The following is a 19,619-nucleotide window of genomic DNA, read 5'->3' on the forward strand; positions in this document are numbered from 1 at the left end:
AATTGCAAATAATTATATTTATCTGAAATTTAAAAAATTCAAATAAATTATTTATCTAAAATTTTTAAGATTCAAATAATTATTTATCTAAAATTTGAAAGTTTTAAATAATTATTTATCTAAAATTTGAAAGATTCTAATAATTATTTATTTGAAATTTGAAGGATTCAAATTACTATTTGAAGTGAAACTAATTTTCAATTTTCAACAATTTTCGAAAGAAATTGTTCCATTGTTAATTAAATTAATTGAATAATAATACTAGACATTACAATTTTACTTTAGACTCTTGACGTTATACAATGTGCAACTGAGATACGTTAGTCCGGAAAATTTGTGCATGCCGGAACACGTAATGTCTTACGTGGCCGAACGTGGTATTCATCAGAAGAAAATAGACAAACTGGAAGACGCCATTGTCGACACGGACATCCTCTACATGACGCGAATACAAAAAGAGCGTTTCACCAGCGAAGAAGAGTACAACAAGGTATTTTACAAAAGAAAAATTAATGAATTTATTAAATTAATTTTAAAAATTTACTATACAATATTCAATATGATTAAAATAAAAAAAAGAAATTCAAATTAGTTACATGCTAAAAAAGGAATTACACATAATAAAAGATAAGATAAAGAGAACAAAATTAATATAAATTCTATCTATTTTTTTCGTTCAATATTTATCGTCTAATAATTTTAAAAACGCATTTTCAGTCGTGTGGTAAATTTGTCGTGACGCCAGAGCTGATGACGCGAGCAAAGAGGAAAATGGTCGTGATGCATCCTCTTCCTCGTGTTTTCGAAATAAGTCCCGACTTCGATACGGATCCAAGAGCCGCTTATTTCCGGCAAGCCGAGTTTGGTGTCTACGTTCGCATGGCTCTCATTGTAATGGTTCTAGGTCGGTGCTACAATATCTAACATTTAAATAAGATTATGATAACAAAAAAGAAGCGGAAATTCAAGCAACTCTAATTTTTCGGCCAAGGCTCTATGTTGACTGATTTTAAAACCTTCGTCGAACACCGGTCGAATTTTAATTTTTTCACGAATATTTTACTCTTTTTACAAAGTATTTTTTATTTTACAAGTTTTACAACTTAATCAAATATTGTTGAAATTACAACAATCAGGCTAATAGATTAAAAATACACAGGTTAACAAATAAAACAAATTAAAAACAAAAGAGTACAACAAAGAGAGAAATGAAACAAAAGAAAAGAGAATTGAAAAAAAATAGTATCTATATGAATTTAGAAAACACTTTTAGTGCATAATAATTATACAATTTTATACATAGTTTTTGAAAAGAGAGATATATACAAGTACAGAAATGCTATAGTTGATAAAGCATAATTGATACATTTCGATTGACTACCTCATTATTGCACATTCTGCAAGATTTTTATAGTATTTTAAATATTTTGAAAGTACACTACACAGTATTTTAAAACGAAAAGCATTTATGAAAGAAAAACTGTATTTTCAACGATTATTCTTCTTTTTTTAATTACCGACGATAGTGTCACTGAACAAATTGTAAATATTCACATAATTCTCGTAATTTTGAATTTGACAATACTTTTAACAATTGTCAAGAAAATTATTTTAGGAAATGCAATTATGGACTTCTAATAATTTTTCCTATAATAAATTTTTCTGTAATTTTTTCCTATAATTTTCTAGAAAAAGAAAACAATAATATAGGAAAATAAATAAATTAGAATCTAACTAAACTCAGTATAAATAAATTAAAGTTTAGTTTTACTTACAATATTACATTCTATTTAACTATTTAAACAATTCAAAACTAATTTATATTATTTTCTATTAATAATTGACTGTATTTTATTAATTTTTACATTGGAAAAAAATTACTGGGAAATTAAATTAATTTAATTTAATTAATTAATTTAATTAATTAATTTAATTAATTAATTTAATTAATTAATTTAATTAATTTAATTAATTTAATTAATTTAATTAATTTAATTTAATTTAATTTAATTTAATTAATTTAATTTAATTTAATTAATTACAATTAATTAAATTTAATTTAAGAAAAATTATTAATAAGTCCAAATAAATTTTCCTAATTTTTTTTTTTCGAAACACTTTCTTTAAACTATTCTGATGAAATGCAATAAAAATATTGAATAAACTATTGTATATTTTTCCGGAGAAGATTAGATATGTGGCTCATCGAAAATGCATGATGTCATTGACAGCATCATTAATGAAACTTATTCTCAATGTAACTCGTCAATGATAATCGATGAATTCAATTGAAATTGAGAGATTAAGTTCAAATTCTAATATTTTTACTATCGTTTATCAATGTTTTTTTTAATATATAGGGCGTTGCTTGATTTAGAAAAATAATCGATAAGAGGAATGTTCCTCATGGAATTAAACGGAAAAAAATATATTTTTACATATTTTACAATTTTTTTCAGAGGAAAAAAAAAATAATCGATTTTTATTACTTTTTAATACTTTTACATTTTAGAATTCGAATGTGTGCTATACTGTGATTACGTTGATAAACATTTAATAAAATGTAATCAAATTTACATCAATTGTCTTTCATTCGTTTAATATTAATCGAATGTTTGCTTCTTGAATTTTGTTCTATTTTGAACATGTTTTTATTATTTTTATTTTTTATTATTTCCAGTTATTTCTATTTATTTTTATTTTATTTTTTTTTTACTTTATTTTATTTTAATTTATTTTAATTCATTTCAATTTATTTTATTTTAATTTTATTTATTAATTTTACTTTAGTTTATTTTATTTATTTATTGTCATTTATTTTTATATTTATTTATATTTAATTTGGTGCATAGATTAAAAGACAGTTATAAACGTAAAAATATTTTATTTGCTGTAAAAGTTCTCGTAAAATTATTTTCACAAATTTTTTACACTCAGTTCTATTTTAAGATTCATTCATTCCTAGAAATAGTTTCCTTTTTTTTATTTTTTACATCGCTGGAATAGTCGTTTGAGCAATAATTATTTAATTACAATTTTTGTAATTAATATAGGCTGACGGTGGATTAATAAATATATAACATACTTTATAAATTATTAGAACAAATGTATAATAATAAATTTATGATAATGAATTTTCGTTAAAGCAACACGTCGTTAAATACAATAGAATTGATAATCATGTTGATTTTATGTCAAAGAATTGACTGACGTCAAGAAAAATGCTTTCCTTTTTTCAAATTCATACCATGAATTCTTAAGATGAACGTAAACAAAGAATGAATCCTTGCCATGAGTCAAGAATTATTAGAAAACAATGTTAAATTAAACAATATTTAAATGAATAATTATTATTCATTTTTTTACTAATTAATATTTAACTTTGGTGTGATTTCCTTGCGCTTATTAATATTGGATTCAAAGAAAAATGTTCAGTCTGAGTTTGTGGAATACTAATTCAATAAAGTTGTTAAGTTTTTCAGATTTACATCTTGTGAGTGTGACGTCGATGAAATGAATTTTGAGCAAACAAACGTCAATGGATATTCGTCTTCTCAATCAAACTTTGAGATCAAGTGGATTCAGTTTAACCGGAAATGAATTTTTATTCTGTAGTTTTATTTAAACTACAGCATCACTCATATTATATCCCAATTCGGAGGTTCCCGTGGGACACATTTCATTTGCCAACGATTTCGAGTCTTCTGGTTTTTGTGGACCTCTACTCTTCATGCGATTAGGTAATTTTAACTTGAGCCTTTTTTTATTTAACGATTCACTTTCCCTGGAAAATTTATTTCTGTCATTTAATTCGTCCAATTCATAATTATTTTCGAATTAATTATCTCTAATTCATAATTATTTTTCAATTAATAATCTTCTGCAATTAATTATTTTTCAAGGAATAATTTTTTCAATAAATTATTTTTCGATTAATAATTATTTTCAATTAATTATTTCTCAATTAATAATTATTATTTTCAGTTAATTGTTTTTCGATTAATAATTATTTTGAATTAATTATTTTTCAGTTAATAATTATTTTCAATAAGTTATTTTTCGATTGATAATTATTTTTAATTAATTACTTTTCAAATAATCAATTTTCAATTAATATTAATATTAAAATATTGAAATATAATTTAAAGAAAGAAATTAAGAAGTTACTGGTATTAGTAATGAAGAAATTTTCAATTAATATTAATATTAAATTGAAATATAATTCAAAGAAAGAAATTTTGAACTTACTGGTGCTTGCAATCGAGAAAAAGTCCCAATGAAAAGAGGAAAATAATCGCAATTATTACTGCTACAATAATAATTACTAGTGTCACTATTGCATCTTCTTCCTCTTCTGGAGAAATTGTTTCCTTTTTTGTAGTCATCTCTGAAAAAATAATTGAATTTTCAATTATTGTTATTTATTTATTTTTCGTTAATAATTAAACTTTGCAATAATTTAACTCTCAAATTTGGAAAAATAGTCCTCAACTGTTTATTTTCGAATATTTAATTAAATGACAATAATATTTTTGTAATTGTAATTTTTAAATTTATTTAAAGTAGGAAGTTTACAGACAATTATTTTAATCAAAGAATTGTTGTTTATTTTTTCATTTAAACCTCACGTGCAATCGTTGTTACAACAATACTTATCACGTAAAATGAATGAAAATAAAAACAAATTTTCCTTATTATAATTACGTATAATATTAATTCGAAAAATATTTTGTAATTAATTAATTATGAAAATATACGTGCATGCAAATGTTATTTCTGAAAATCGAATGATTGCAAATATTCATATATATATGATGATATCAGCAGTTAGAGAATTTTTCTACACGTGCCATTGTAATGCAGTCATTGAAAAGAATTTATAGCTGTGTATTTACTAATTTGACATTGGAGAGAAAAATGGAGAATTTTCTTTTATTCTCTATTCTATAGAATTTTCTAACAATTCTTGTATTCTTTTTTTTTATCAAAGTTGATTTGCACTTTTAAATAATTTTAACGCATTGTATATATATCTTATCGTGCACAGCAATGTATAATTTGGTAATTCCAGTTGCAAACTCGTAAAACATTGTCAAAGGAAAACAAAAATTTATTTTTAACTTGAATGTGGAGAATTTGAATTGTTCATAAATATTTATTTACATAATGTGCCATTTCAATAGAAATTAATTTAATATTGTTTTAATTTAATTTAATTTAAATTAATATTTATTTAATTTTATAGAAAATTAGATTAATTAAATTAATTAAATTAATATTATTTCATTTGATTGATTTGTTTATTTATTTAGAAAAAAAAGTAATTTGAATTCAATTTAATCTTCATTTATCGTGACCCAAATTTTTTGTTTGAATTGATTTAAGATACAATTATGCAATTCCAGAAATATTCATATCTTGATCTTGTAATTATAATTTCAAAAAATAAAAAATATTTTGATACAGTGACAAGATTAACAAATTACCTAACTAAATAATTTTTATTCAATTCTCATGTGATGAGAATGTTAAAAAATATTTTTCAAATAGTTTAGTAGTTTAACACTCTGAAAGTTTAAATTTATTCAAATTAAAAAGAAAATAATGAAGTTCCATTTTTTTCCTACCGTTTAAAGTTTTATTCATTTTTTCAGAGATTGTCCTCGAGGTAGACCTTTATCGAGAGAATTCTTCAATTATCGATGCTTGAGATGCAAGATCACCTTCCAGAAGAACGGAAAAAAAATAAAAGTCACGATCACACTTTAATGCAAGAAGAAAACATTTTTGTAATCACTCTTTTTTATTACACTCAAAATTTTTATTTTTCTAATTTAATCTAATTCGAAATTTTAATTTAATTTCATTGAAAAATTTAATTGTTTGTCATAATTTTAACATTTAAAGATAAATTATTTACTTTTATAATTAATAATTTGTTATTAAAAAAAGAAATTTATGAAAACAGAAATTAAAAAAATTATAGGAATACTATTTTTTATGACTGATTATTAATTTATAAATGTTTATTTCAGAAGGAAAATTACGACAATAACGGATTTGAGATTGAAAAAAATACGTGTTAAACAATCCGAGGTCTTGGAATAAACTGTGAGCCACATGCTTCGTTTTAGAATGAAGACTTCTACTGTCCGGTATTATATGCTCGACTGCTTTATATTGCGGTACGTACAGTATAATATATAATAATATTACAACGTTCAGAAAGAAACCTTTCATTCTATAAATAACGCTAAAGGATTTTTTTTACATTTTTCTCTTAATTTCTAACAAATTAAAAAAAATCATTAATCTCTTATTCGCTGAAAGTGACTAAATTAACTAATTTCCTTTTATCTGATTAATTACTAATTTACTTAATTATCACAAATTAACATTGAATTGAAATTGAAATTATTTATTATTGAAATTGAAATTATTTACTGAAAATTTGTTAATAATTTTTTTTTAAAAGGAAAATATTTTCTAAAAAATTTAAAAAAAGTCAATTTAAAAATTTTCCTGATTTTTTCTAAATAGTTGTTGATAAGATCTGTGAATCCGTGTTCTTTTTTGTTTAATTGAAGTATATAATTTCTGGAGTCAAACACTTTTTAACACGCGATATGGAAAATTATAGTCAACGGTATAAAATATAAAATTGTTGGAAGTTGAAAGAAATCTGCAAATGCATAACGAGCTGCTTGCGAAAAACTTATAGAGCTTAATTACGTACTTTATCCGGTGTAATTGATAATTCTCTCGTATCGTTCCACTATACTGAAAAAATAATGATTACCCTTAGATAATTAATAATTAACTTGGCATTTTTAAACCTTCGTAAATTATCATAATGCAATTTGCCAATGACTTTTATTATCAAAGATTGCTAATTAATTTCTTTTTAATTTAAAATATTCATTTTCAATTTTATAATTTTAATTTTAATTTATTTAATTACTATATTTTTTACATTTCGTGATAATGAAAATAATTATTTAGAAAAATGGAAAAGAATTTTTTATTTCAATTTTACAGATTCAGATCAAGTTCATAGTTCGAACTTGAACTAAAATTGTTTTTAAAATGTATTTTTATTCGATAATTGACGTAATTATGTTTAATTATAAAGTACATAATATAACGTGTCGATAAATAAAAATAATTTGGCGATATATATATATTTTTTTTTGTAAATTGCTAAAAGTAAAGTCAGTGATTTGAGAGTGGAGAGACAGTGGCACTTAACTAATTAGCTTCATGCTTGGAAACAAACTAACTGTTCCACTTTAGGATCAATTTCCTGTCTGAGACACTCTTGAAAATCATACATGACGTCTAAATGTCATCATCTTGATTCAATTTTATTTGAAAGAAGCGAGAAATCTTCCTTATAGTTTAATTATAAGCTTAACAAATTAATTAACATTCATTCGGAAATTCATTTTTTAATTTAATAATTCTCCAAATGAAAATAATATTAAATTTTGTTTTGAACAGAAGAAATTAATAAATTGATAAATATAAAAATAAATATACTGCAATTATTAATTTAAATGCATTCTTTCGGATTGATTATAAATCAAACTTTTTTAAAGACTAGATTCATTTTTAATACTAATAATAATTATTATTTTTTTTAAATAAAAATTTGTGTAATTATCTCGTGGATTTATAATGAATATATGAAAAATAAGCATCTGCTCCATGTATAAGGCCCACAACGCCGCTCAGCATCTGTAAATTTTGAAACAGAATACTGTTTGAAAGAAAATTTAAAAATTTATTTTTTCGAATTTATTTTTTCAAATTTGTTTTAATTTAAATTCAGATTTAATTCAAATATTTTTAATGTTTAACGATCTCTAGACTGAAATTCTGGCATAATATTGAAACTTTTGATGAGATGACAAAATTAATGCTACATTTGAAATTTTGATTACAGAAGCACTTCAAAAATTGTTCTCCTATAATTTGGAGAATGTAATAATTATTTACAATTGAAACTTACGTAAGCTGCTGTCATTGCGGGATAAACTTCGAATCCTGGCATCACGTAGTACTGAGCCATAAGGAACATTTTTGTTGAAACTGCCAAGAATGAAGCGGAACTCAAATAAAAGAAGCAGGACAGACTGTTGAATATTACTTCCTAAAAATGGAGAAAGCAAACTTGAATAAGAGAGAAAAGAGAATAGAAAGAAAAGTAAAAAAAAATTCTTAAAAAAGAATTTAGAAATGAATAAAATATTATATAGACAAATTAAAACATTGGATTAAAAATAAAAACGGATGCAAAACACTTACAAAAAGTGAGGCACGAATCAGTCGATATGATTTTTCGGAGAGAAAGTAACACGCTAAAAGTACAGTCGATGTGAAAAAACAAGCTGACGATGTTGTTAAAGCTCCTTCGAAAGCTGTTCCAATAGTTGAACTGTGTCGGAGGCCGTAATTAACTAATAGACTTTGAATAAATCCGCTAAGCACCTGGGAAATTAGAATTTCTTTTTTATCAAATAATTAAAGATCTTTTCTATTAATAACGAAATTTACACCTAGAGAAAAAATTTATTTGACTCAGAGCTTAATTTTTATTTGTTTCAAATTTTATTTGGTTCAAATTTTATTTCGTTCAAAATTTATTTGGTTCAAATTTTACTTGTTTCAAATTTTATTTGATTCAATTTTCATTTGTTTTAAATTTTATTTGTTACAAATTTTATTTGCTTCTATTTTTATTTGCTTCTAATTTTATTTGGTTCAATTTTCCTCGCAATTTTCATTTGTTTCAAATTTTATTTGTTACAAATTTTATTTACTTCAAATTTTACTTAATTCAAATTTTACTTGTTTCAAATTGTATTTGTTTCAAATTTTATTTGGTTCAAATAAAAATATTATTTATGACAAATAAACTATTTATTTAAAACAAAAAAATTTATCATGCTCTGAGACAAATGTACTTTTATTTAGCTAAAATAAATAATATTTGGTTGAAACAAAATTTTTTCTGGGTGTAGAATTAAATTAAAAGTCTGGTAGTTGAAAACTAAACAATAAAAATTAATTTCTGTATTAATTTTTGAACTAGTTTTGTAACGAATTGTTAAATTTATTATTTTTTGCATTGAATTTTAATTTGGAAAATTTGAATATTAATTGGAAACTACTTACAGTTTCACAAACTTTGAGAACGCCTGGCAATGTTTTGAAAAATTCGAGATGTATGCAAGTGCAACATCTGCAAAAACAACATTGAATCCCCCCAGCACCATGTGTATCATTAGACACCATCCTGATTATTGGTCCCGTGCTTCTTTTCATTTTTTTATTAGTTCAATTTCTGTCTCTTTTTAATTGAATTTCCAGCTTCTCTGCCTCCACGCTCAAATTAACTGACTGTAACAATTAATTAAGTGAAGCCTGATAATTTAATTTTTATTGAATTATTCAATAATATTTCAATTATTTAATGCATTATTATTTAAACAGTATTTAAATTACTCAATTAATTAATAAATAAACAGCATTTAAATTATTTAGTTAATTATTAATTAAACAGTATTCAATTATTTAATTAATTGTTAATTATACAATATTTCAATTAACTTTTAATTCAACAGTATTTCAATTATTTAGTCAATAATTAATCGTTAATTAAATAATAGAAAAACTATATAATTAACATTTAATTTAATTAATTAATTAATTGAAAAATTGAATTGTTTTATTTTTTAATTAATTATTAATTAAACAGTATTCAAATATTTAATTAATTGTTAATTATACAATATTTCAATTAACTTTTAATTAAACAGTATTTCAATTATTTAGTCAATAATTAATCGTTAATTAAATAATAGAAAAACTGTATAATTAACATTTAATTTAAATAATTAATTAATTACTTAATTAATTAAAAAATTAAATTGTTTTATTTTTTTAAAAAATAATCAGTAATATTTGAGAGCAGCTCACCTGCTGGTTAAAAATAAATTGTTAAAATATATTTTCCACTGATTGCCAAAATTCAAAGAGTCCTTGAAGAAAATATTAAAAATTAATAATAAATATTTTATTGTCTTGTATAAATCGTTAGTCACACTTTAAGATGTCTACATTCAAAAGCTGTTGAGAATTCACTGAGGGTGTTCATGAGATGCACCAAAAAAGAAAGTGTCGTTGCACCCCCTGCGTCGTTAATAACACAAGGAAATCGCTGTCTATTTCTGGCACGTGCCATGAACTTTGGGATTTTCTGATGGTTCCAGCAGATGCTGAAATATAATTTTTTTTTAAAAAAATCATAAAAACAAATCTAATTTTAAATCAACGAAAAAATTTTGTCTCAAAAGTCCATTGTCCTTTGTGACTTTTATTTGCAATTTTTTTTGAGGATGAAAAAATAATTTTTGATTATACAAAAAGTTTTTTAAAACACTAATTAATAATTGTTAAATATTTTTGATTATTTGTTTATTATTTATTTCATTCACTTGTTAAAATTGCTTCTTTAGAAAAAAAAGTTAAAGTAACCAAATTTTTTCAAAAAATTAACAATTTATTATTTTATTAATTTTTTTTTATTTTTAAACAGATAATTTTGTGAAAAAAATGAAAGAAAGTTAAAGTAACAAATTTTTTTCAAAAAATTAACAAATTATTATTAAATTGATTTTTTTTTATTTCTAAACAGATAATTTTGTTTTTAATTCTTTCATTAAAGAATATAAAAGTATTGATTATTAATTAATAATTTATTTTAATTAATTTAACAATAATAAATTAATTAATCATTTAATAATGTTATTATACAATAATATTATGCATTATACAAAAAAAATATTGTATACAATAATAATATACAATTATAAATAAATAAATAATTTGTATTGTTATTGTCAAATTTTTTTAAATAATTAACAATTTATTATTTATTCATTAAACTTTCTTTGCTTTAAAACAGTTTTTTTTAATTCTTTTATTAAAAATTGTTATTATTGTTATTTATTTCAATAATTTAAAGAACAAAAATAATTAATTAATTTATTATTGTTAATGACAATATTTTTTAAAACCATTAACAATTTATTATTTTGTTCATCAAATTTTCCTTTCGTTTTGAAACAGTTAATTTTGTTTTTAATTATTTTATTTCAAAATATAAAATTGTTAATTATTAATTAATAATAATTCTTATAATAAACTTAATTTTTATTTATGCTTTTTTAAATTTGAATTTTATTTTTTGAATGTTGGTGGGACTTGAAATTTGCTCGACTGCAGGGTTGGCAATGTTGACCGTGCTATTCACTGTCATGGCGACGTTAGAAGTAGAAAGAGTGTAGCTCGTTGGGAACGTTTGTAATCTTTTAATACCACGTAAATCCTCGATTCATTATTAATAATTATTGGTAATTAAGGTTTGTTTAAACTAAATAGACAATAGTTTGTAAAAGTTTGCTGAGAAAAAGTCAAAAAACAGTAATATTCTTTGTCAATAAGATTCATATCAAATCGACAATAGATTGACAATTTTCTATGTTATTGCGCAATATATATATAATTAATTGTCAGCATCTTTACATAATTACGATTAATTTTGCATAAATAATCACAATTTTGCAATATATTCAAATACTCGTGAATTTAATAAAAAATATTTTGGAAATTTGCAAAATGCAAACCTAACCTCAAAATTTTCGGAAAAGAGTCATCTAGTGGAAATGAACTGAACTACAATGAAGTTGGTTCATATTATTTCCGTTCTATGGCTTTTTTGTCATTTGAAAAAGAATAGTAAAATATTTTATTTATAAATTGCATTTACGATACAAAAATCAATTTAGAGAAAAATAAACTTTATAAAATAAAAAAAACCGTATTCTTTTTTTACAGGAAGTTAAAATTTGATTATTTTTTCTTTTTCAGTCCCATTCGTGCTGAACGTTATACAGAGGCAGTTCATTAATTTTGTGAGTATAAATTAAATAATAGATTTTGAAATTTATTTAAATAATACTATATATAGTATTTAATTAATTTAATTAAACAAATAATTTTATGATCTATAAATTAGTCGAAATTAGTTCGTGAATAAAAATTTTATTGAATAGTTTTAAATTTTACCGCCCATGTCCACATTCTTATGTTGGCATTACTGTTATCTGCTATATTCACTGCGCTCATTTTAAAGTGACGTTGGTGTCGTTCTCATAGAGATATTATAAATAGAGTGGGGAAGGTATAGGCGGCAGCGTGTGGGGGAAGTGTCCTGCCATAAACAGAATGGGTTGGAGGGAGAAAGAAGATTTAACACCAGTATCTGTCCTTGACCAGCGCAAAGAGAGACACCTACTGGTGTTAAGTCTTCTTTCTCTTTCTATCAAGCGGACGCATACATGCAAACCATCCCCACTCTATTTATACTATCTCTATGGTCGTTCTAAGCAGAAAAGTTGACGCTTGTTCGAAACTTTGTATCTTTAAAATATAAAGAATGAATCCTAATTAATATTGTGAATATTTTATATTAAATAAATTTTTAATTAAACTATAAACAATCAATAAGTAAAAAATTTGCAGTGAACGCAAGTGGAGCGCGGACTGTGATTGCAGCTTAACGCGTTAGGCAAAAACTTCCAATAATTGCCTTCCCAACGCTGGGCTTCACCAAGGTTAGTGCATTGCTCTGAAGATGTCGGTATAGTGATTATCATTGCGGGAAATCAAGAACTGCAACTAGCGTCACTCAACAGCATTCTAGGAGTTCGTAGTGCGCCATTGTGCTGTGGTTTCTATAAAATCAAGTTGCATATTTTTGAGTTGCAATTCATCCATTAAAACAGTCCTGTGCATCAATAAATTCGAGGTAAGTCATTTCTAATTACTCCAATATAATTATTCATACAATTATTTCACTAGCATCATCAATATTTCCCTCTCATTATCAGCGTATTTTTTGGGGGTTAATTTTCTTTTTCACATGGCGATTTCGTTTGTCCATCAACCCTGAATTATTTTGCGTAACGATTTTTTTTTCTCTTTTCAAACGAATCATTCATTATTTAATGTTTTTTTCATTAACTGAATATTTAGAGTATAATTTGTTGATTAAATGTAATTGTACAAATGCGGGGTGGGTCGAGTTGATTTCATTGTTATTGCGTGACTGGTATTTCTATAACATGGGTCGACGACCAAGTCAATAAATGCGACTTGGCGTGCTAGCGACCGAAACATGGCCGGATAACCCCAGAAAAGTGAGGTGAGTTGTTAAAGACAATTAATTTGGGAATGTAAATTCAAGTCAAGTAATTGATTTCCTGTAGTTATTCTTTATTGGGAAAGAAAAATGTTTTTCAATTTGTAACTCTACTTCGAGAGCGTGGATTTTTTCTCTCAAGTATATTAGGAGGAAAATTTTCCACTAGGAAAGGTAGAAAAACTTTTTACAAAAATTGGAAATTTCCGGGTATAGTGAAAATGAAACATTTTTTTATATAAAAGTGGAGAAAATTTATATTTGTGGGGGAAAACAATTTCATTAGGACAGTTAAAAAAATATTTTTCCTTATAATAAAAATTGACTGGGTAAATTTTTCTCGACTGGAGTAAATTTCTTTTTCTTAATTTATTATTTTCTCAAATAAAATCATTTTTCTATTATAATTACAAAATTGATTATTTAGAATTGTTTACGTGTTTTGAATTACAATTTTTAATTTTTTTTATGGTGTGAACGTAATTAAAACGTCGATTCTCGATTTTGAAAGCAATTCGCTTTTAGTTACAAATTACAAAATTTCAGAAATATAATTTTTTCAAACTATCGATTGTGATTACTTTGAGAAATTCGTAAAACTTGATGGAGATTGTTTTTTAAAATTTTACAAAATACGTGAAAATATATTTTGAAATTTGATAAATAAATAAAATAGATTAAAAAAGTAGAGACTAAATAATTATTAATACTTAATAAAATTCGGTAATTAATTTAATGTATCTTAATTTAAAATTTAAAATTTTGGTTCTGTTTGATTTTTTGTTTTTTCGTGTCTTTAGTTTTTATAAATATTCTTTTCATATTACAGAAAAATCAATCTTCGTCACGGGTAAATTTTGATTTGTGACTTAAAGAGAGACAACTCGTTTGTGATTTGCAATTCCTATGAATATTATTTTGCTAGATAGTCATGAATAAATGTAGATTGATTTTTCTCCTTTTTTTCTACACACACTCACATTTATATTTATTTATATATTATGTATAATATCCTGTATATCTTGTTGTGCATTAAGAATGGGGAAACCATCATCAATACCTGCATTGGTTTCGTATATATGAAACGTTAGCTACTGCATTCCATCTCCATAAAAGTATTGGACTTGCACAAACCAAGGTCTACGAGTTGTTGCGGAGCACAAACACTTGCAAGGCGGTAAATTTCAAAAAGAAAAAGATACAGATGAGAGAGAGAGAGAAAGAGAGGGAAGGGAGAGGAACTTTCAGGTGTGATCGCCAACATACTCAAGGAATCGAGTTTATTGCAATATTATTCCTTGCGTAATTTCATAAATGATTCTTCAAATTCACATTAGAAACGGTTTTTCAATTCACTTTTCATTCACATTAGCTGTTAATTGAATTATCCCCGTAGTTTTCATTATTTTCTTTTTGTTTTTAATTGAAATATTCAGTTCTTTCCTTTTTTTCTTTTACACATGGAAGGAATTAATGTTATTTTGTTTCTTTTATAATTAATGATTAATTTAATTATTAATTTTGAAAAGTGGACAATTTTTTTTAATTAATTTAGTTATTAATTTTGAAAAGTAGACAATTTTTTTAAATTAATTTAATAATTAATTTTTAAAAGTGGACAATTTTTTAAATTAATTTAATGAGTAATTTTTAAAAGTAGAAATTTTTTTCTAGTTAATAATTAAATTAATAATTTCTAAAAGTGGTCAATTTTTTTTAATTTATAATTTAATAATTGATTTGATTATTAATTTTGAAAAGTGGACAATTTTTTTAATTCATAATTTAATAATTGATTTAATTATTAATTTTGAAAAGTGGACATTTTTTTTAATTAATTTAACCAGTAATTTTTAAAAGTAGACATTTTTTCTAGTTAATAATTAAATTAATCAATAATTTCTAAAAGTGGACAATTTTTTTTAATTCATAATTTAATAATTGATTTAATTATTAATTTTGAAAAGTGTAACATTTTTTAAAATTTAATTATTAATTTTTGTAAGTAGAACCTTTTTTCTAATTAAAAATTAAATTAATCAATAATTTTTAAAAGTGGGCAATTTTGTTTAATTTATAATTTAATTATTAATTTAAAAAAAAGTACAATTTATTTAAATTAATTAAATTATTGATTTCTAAAAGTGAGAAATTTTTTTAATTTCCTAATTTTTAAAAATGGGTAATTATTTCAAATTAATAAATTAATTTATTTAATTATTAATTTTGAAAAATAGACGATTTTTAAAATTCATTAATTATAATTTAATTTTTTAATTAATTAATTCAATTATTAATTTTTGAAAGATGATTATTTTTTATAAATAAAAATTTATTAAATTATTAATTTTTGAAAGCAAAAAATTTTCTAATTAATAATTAAATTAATCACGTAATTTCTACAAGTGGACAATTTTTTATCTCAAAATTGATTAATTTTAAAAAGTGGACAAATTATTTTAATTTGTTAATTAAATAATTAATTTTGAATAGTGGGGAAATGTTTTTTAATTAATAAATAATTTAATCATTAATTTCTAAAAGTAGAAACTTTGTTTAATTAGATATAAGAATTAATTTTGAAAAGTGGACAATTGTTTAAAATTAATTATTTATTTTTAAAAGTAGAAAGATTTTGCTAATTAATAATTAATTTTTAAAATTGGACCATTTTTTAAAATTAATAAAATTAATTTTTATTTGTTGGTGATTTTAAACAAATTTTTTAATTTATTTGTTAATTTTTAAAAGTGGACAATTTTTTCTAATTAATTTTTATTTATTTATACTGTAAACAATTTTTTCTTTTAAAAATTGACCTGAAAAATAATATATTAATTTCTTTGTAATGCTTAATATTTTTAAAATTATTTTACTTATTCATTCATAAACAAATAATAAATTTTTGTCCAAATATTTTTCTTTGTTAACTGAAATTTTTTTGTCAAAATTTTTTTTACATTTCTTTTTTCTTCCTTTTTTTTGCTGAAATGTCAATATTATAAAAACGAAGTTTATTTGAACGGAAAATTTTAAATTGTAACTTTTATATTCAATTCCCAAAAGATATTTTAGTTGAATTTAAAAACTGTGCTGAATGCATTCTGTTGTGTTGGAGGATTGGACGAAAGTTTACTTTATATTTTCCTCTCTTTTCTATATACCTCTTTGAAATATCATTTTCCAATTTTTAATACTTTATTTTTCGGTATAACGTTGAACAGAAGTTTTGAAATCTCATTTTTAGAGTTAATATTTTTGGGGAAAAAATTTTTGTTTCAATTATTTATTCAGTGAAACTTGAATATTTTATTATTGTTATAAAACTAGTTCTGTTTCATTGTTTTATTTTATTAATTATATAGAAATATTTTTTAATTATATAAATATATTATTTTTTCAAATTGAAAAATATTCTGTATTAAATAATTAAATATTCCATAATAAATAAGGAAGAAGTAAACAAAAAATATTCCCTGTATAATACAGTAAATTATTGCTATAACTTCTGGAACGTATTGAAAAAATATCAATTATTTATAAAAATATAAATATTATTAATTAATGAAATTAAGTTTGAATATTATTTGTAATTTTCTGGATTTTAAATTGAAAAATTTATATAAGAATAGTTTTTCAATGTCATTTACAGCATATTGTAAGTGAAAAAATAATTAACGGTTTGTGCAAGTGACAATACTAAGGGGGAATTTTTTAGGTATCAATAGAGTTTTTTTTTTTTTTTTGAGAATAAGAGAAAAATATATTTATGGACATGTGCAATTTTTGAAATGTTTAAAAAAAAGGAGAAATATAAGGGACAAAGTGTCACGCGTACTTGCGTGCGCAGGGCGTGCACGCTGTTTCATGTAGGACACATTAATGTTTATAGTCACAAGTTGAAAGTTTTGTGATGGCAACGAACGCCCGCCAGTTTCCGAGGCAACGCTTTGTTTTGCCATTGTGGCAAATATATAAGTGCATGTATATATATGTATATACAAAAGGGAGAAAATGCCACCCGCGACAAAAGACCACCACCGATCTAACCTCTTGCTTATAAGGTCCCATATTTCCCCCCTATTTATACGAAATATCAATGATGACCAACTTTTAAAAGATGCGTTACCATTTCCACAGAGACTCGCGAGCAGTAAATTTATAGAATTATTAAAAAAGAAGCAAAAAAATGCATAATTTTTATTAATTTTTGGGAAATTGTTATGTACTCAATGATTTTTTAAAGAGCAATTATAATATTTTAATAATAATCAATATTTTAATATTAAATTATATTTAAATAATAATTAATATTTTAATATTAAAAAATATTTAAATAATAATTAATATTTTAATAGTAATGAATATTTTATTAGTAATGAATATTTTAGTGGGATTTATAACATAATTAATTATTAATATTTAAATGCTGGTTACTATTTAAATAGCAATTAATATTTTAATACTTATTGTTATTTAAATAATAATTAACAGTTCAATATTCATTACTTTTTTTTATTAAAACTGTGTATTAATTGCTTAAATATTAATTTGAATCATTCAAATAGTAATTAATAATTAAAGACATACTGGAATTTTTTAAATAGTAATTTAATATTATTTGAAATATTTATTTCAATAGTAATTAATATTTAATTGTTTTATTATTCAAATTGTAATTACTGATTAAATACTTATTAAAAATAGTAATTAATATTTAAATATTTACAATGAAAAAAAAAATTTATTTGATTCAAAGAAACGATTACTTGACTAATATAAAATAAATATTTACTTGAATCAAGCATTTTTTATTTAAATTACAATTATTTGACTCAAGTAAATATTTATTAGATAATAGACAAGTAATTAGTTATTTGAATGAAATAATTTTTTTTTCATTGTATTATTTAAATAGTAATTAAAATTTAGATGTTTATTGTTTATATTATAGTATTTAACAATTAAATGCTTATTTGAATAATAATTAACAATTTAATATTTGTTACTATTTTGATAGCAATTATTGAAATATTATTAAATTGCTTATTGTTTAAATACGAACTAACAATTAAATACTTATTTGAATAACAATTAACAATTAATTACTTGTTAATAATTGAATAGTAATTAATATTTTAATATTGTTTAAATAATAATCAACAATTTATTTTGTCTAAATTTTTAATAATAAATTAATTTAAATTAATTTACGTTAATTTAAATTTTTACTCAACTTTTTAAATTTTAATTTTAATTAAGTCAATAAAATTTTTATTAATAAAAAATTTTAATAAGCAAATAATTAAACGTTTAATTGGTTCAATAAAAAAACTTTTATTTGTATACAAATATTAATCTTCGTTTTATAAACGAAAGAAAGAAATATTTTTCTGAATGCAATTTAAATTAAAATTCAAAATTAAGAAAAATTCTCTTAGCAGAGCGCATATTTTGTGGTAATTATTATGTAGGATTATATCAATGATGATAAGATTAATGATAATTATTTCTATCAAAAAGTTTTGTTGCCTAATGAAAATAATAATTTTTGTACATAAAAAAGATAAATGTTACTTCTTTTTCGTTTTAATAAACAATTAATAATAATAATTATTATTTTAATACTAATAATAATAATATTACATAATACTAATAATAATATTAATACTAATATAGTAACAATAATAATAGAAAAAAGAAAAAAAAATTTCCGTAGAGACGAATTTTGATGAATGAAAGTTAAAAAAAAAATTACATAAAAATAACTTTTTTAAAAATATTTTTTCTCAATATTGCTTATATAATATTAAATCGAATTTTCGATAATTCTAACTCAATTAATATTTGTTTGCTTCCCTTGGTGGTTCAAGTTATCGAAGTTCAATTGCATTTCAAAATGATGTCAGTTTCAATCAAATATAATAGGAACCCTCGGGAATATTATGGAATAAACTTATATTTTTTATTTTTATATACATTTAAAAGTAGATATCATTTTAGCATTTGTGTTATTGATATTTTATTTTTAAATTTAACAGAATTTCAATATAGTTTCTTGTAAATTGTTATTTTTAATATTTATTTATTGAACCGTTTTTTATATAATAATAATAAAAAATAAATAATGCTAAGGTCTATAACTGTTAGTTTGGTTTTATTAACATTTAAATGTTAATTTATTATAGAGAAACGATTTTTTTAAATTTATTATGTTTTATTTATTTTGTTTACTTAAAAACTCCAAATTGAAATCAAAAATATATTGTTTTTATTATTATTAATTATTAACATTAACATTATTACAATTATTATTAAATAATTAATGCTATTATTAATGTTTCTTAAGTTT

General features: G+C 22.2%; 4 protein-coding genes and 1 long non-coding RNA gene across 7 annotated transcripts in view; 3 read left to right on the forward strand and 2 right to left on the reverse strand.

The window, feature by feature from the left end:
- The window catches only part of LOC122510308 (CAD protein), a 33,285-nt gene extending 31,828 nt beyond the window's left edge, over positions 1-1,457 (forward strand). Inside the window, exons 25-26 of the mRNA XM_043624849.1 lie at positions 286-490; positions 718-1,457. Coding sequence (XP_043480784.1) covers positions 286-490; positions 718-924 — 412 coding nt within the window. The 3' untranslated portion in view covers positions 925-1,457. The remainder of the gene's footprint in view (positions 1-285; positions 491-717) is intronic.
- A 1,410-nt stretch (positions 1,458-2,867) lies between these two features.
- Positions 2,868-6,164, reverse strand: LOC122510363. 2 transcript variants are annotated; one of them, XM_043624948.1, is made up of 4 exons: positions 6,080-6,164; positions 5,628-5,723; positions 4,249-4,387; positions 2,868-3,784 (listed from the first exon to the last, which is right to left on the reverse strand). In XM_043624948.1, the coding sequence occupies exons 2-4, from the start codon at positions 5,644-5,646 to the stop codon at positions 3,622-3,624; spliced, it is 321 nt and encodes a 106-aa protein (XP_043480883.1). In that variant the 5' UTR covers positions 5,647-5,723; positions 6,080-6,164; the 3' UTR covers positions 2,868-3,621. The 2 variants fall into 2 exon arrangements, with proteins under 2 accessions (XP_043480883.1, XP_043480884.1); XM_043624949.1 differs by having other exon boundaries at positions 5,628-5,763; positions 6,080-6,155.
- Positions 6,055-8,152, forward strand: LOC122510364. The gene is made up of 2 exons (XR_006302433.1): positions 6,055-6,185; positions 7,946-8,152. It is a non-coding gene; the product is annotated as an uncharacterized LOC122510364 (long non-coding RNA).
- Positions 7,643-10,157, reverse strand: LOC122510362 (protein singles bar). The gene is made up of 5 exons (XM_043624947.1): positions 9,982-10,157; positions 9,178-9,402; positions 8,308-8,490; positions 8,012-8,152; positions 7,643-7,737 (listed from the first exon to the last, which is right to left on the reverse strand). Exons 2-5 carry the CDS (start codon positions 9,325-9,327, stop codon positions 7,660-7,662), a joined length of 552 nt encoding a protein of 183 aa, XP_043480882.1. The 5' UTR covers positions 9,328-9,402; positions 9,982-10,157; the 3' UTR covers positions 7,643-7,659.
- A 1,149-nt stretch (positions 10,158-11,306) lies between these two features.
- LOC122510466 (heterogeneous nuclear ribonucleoprotein K) overlaps positions 11,307-19,619 on the forward strand; it is a 55,120-nt gene continuing 46,807 nt past the window's right edge. For both annotated transcript variants that reach the window (XM_043625136.1, XM_043625138.1), the window contains exons 1-3: positions 11,307-11,417; positions 11,935-11,978; positions 12,589-12,874. The gene's annotated coding sequence lies outside the window, so the exon portion shown is untranslated. The remainder of the gene's footprint in view (positions 11,418-11,934; positions 11,979-12,588; positions 12,875-19,619) is intronic.

The sequence above is a fragment of the Leptopilina heterotoma genome, unplaced genomic scaffold, assembly GCF_015476425.1.
Source record: "Leptopilina heterotoma isolate Lh14 unplaced genomic scaffold, ASM1547642v1 Lhet_68, whole genome shotgun sequence".
NCBI classification, from domain to species: Eukaryota; Metazoa; Arthropoda; class Insecta; order Hymenoptera; family Figitidae; genus Leptopilina; species Leptopilina heterotoma.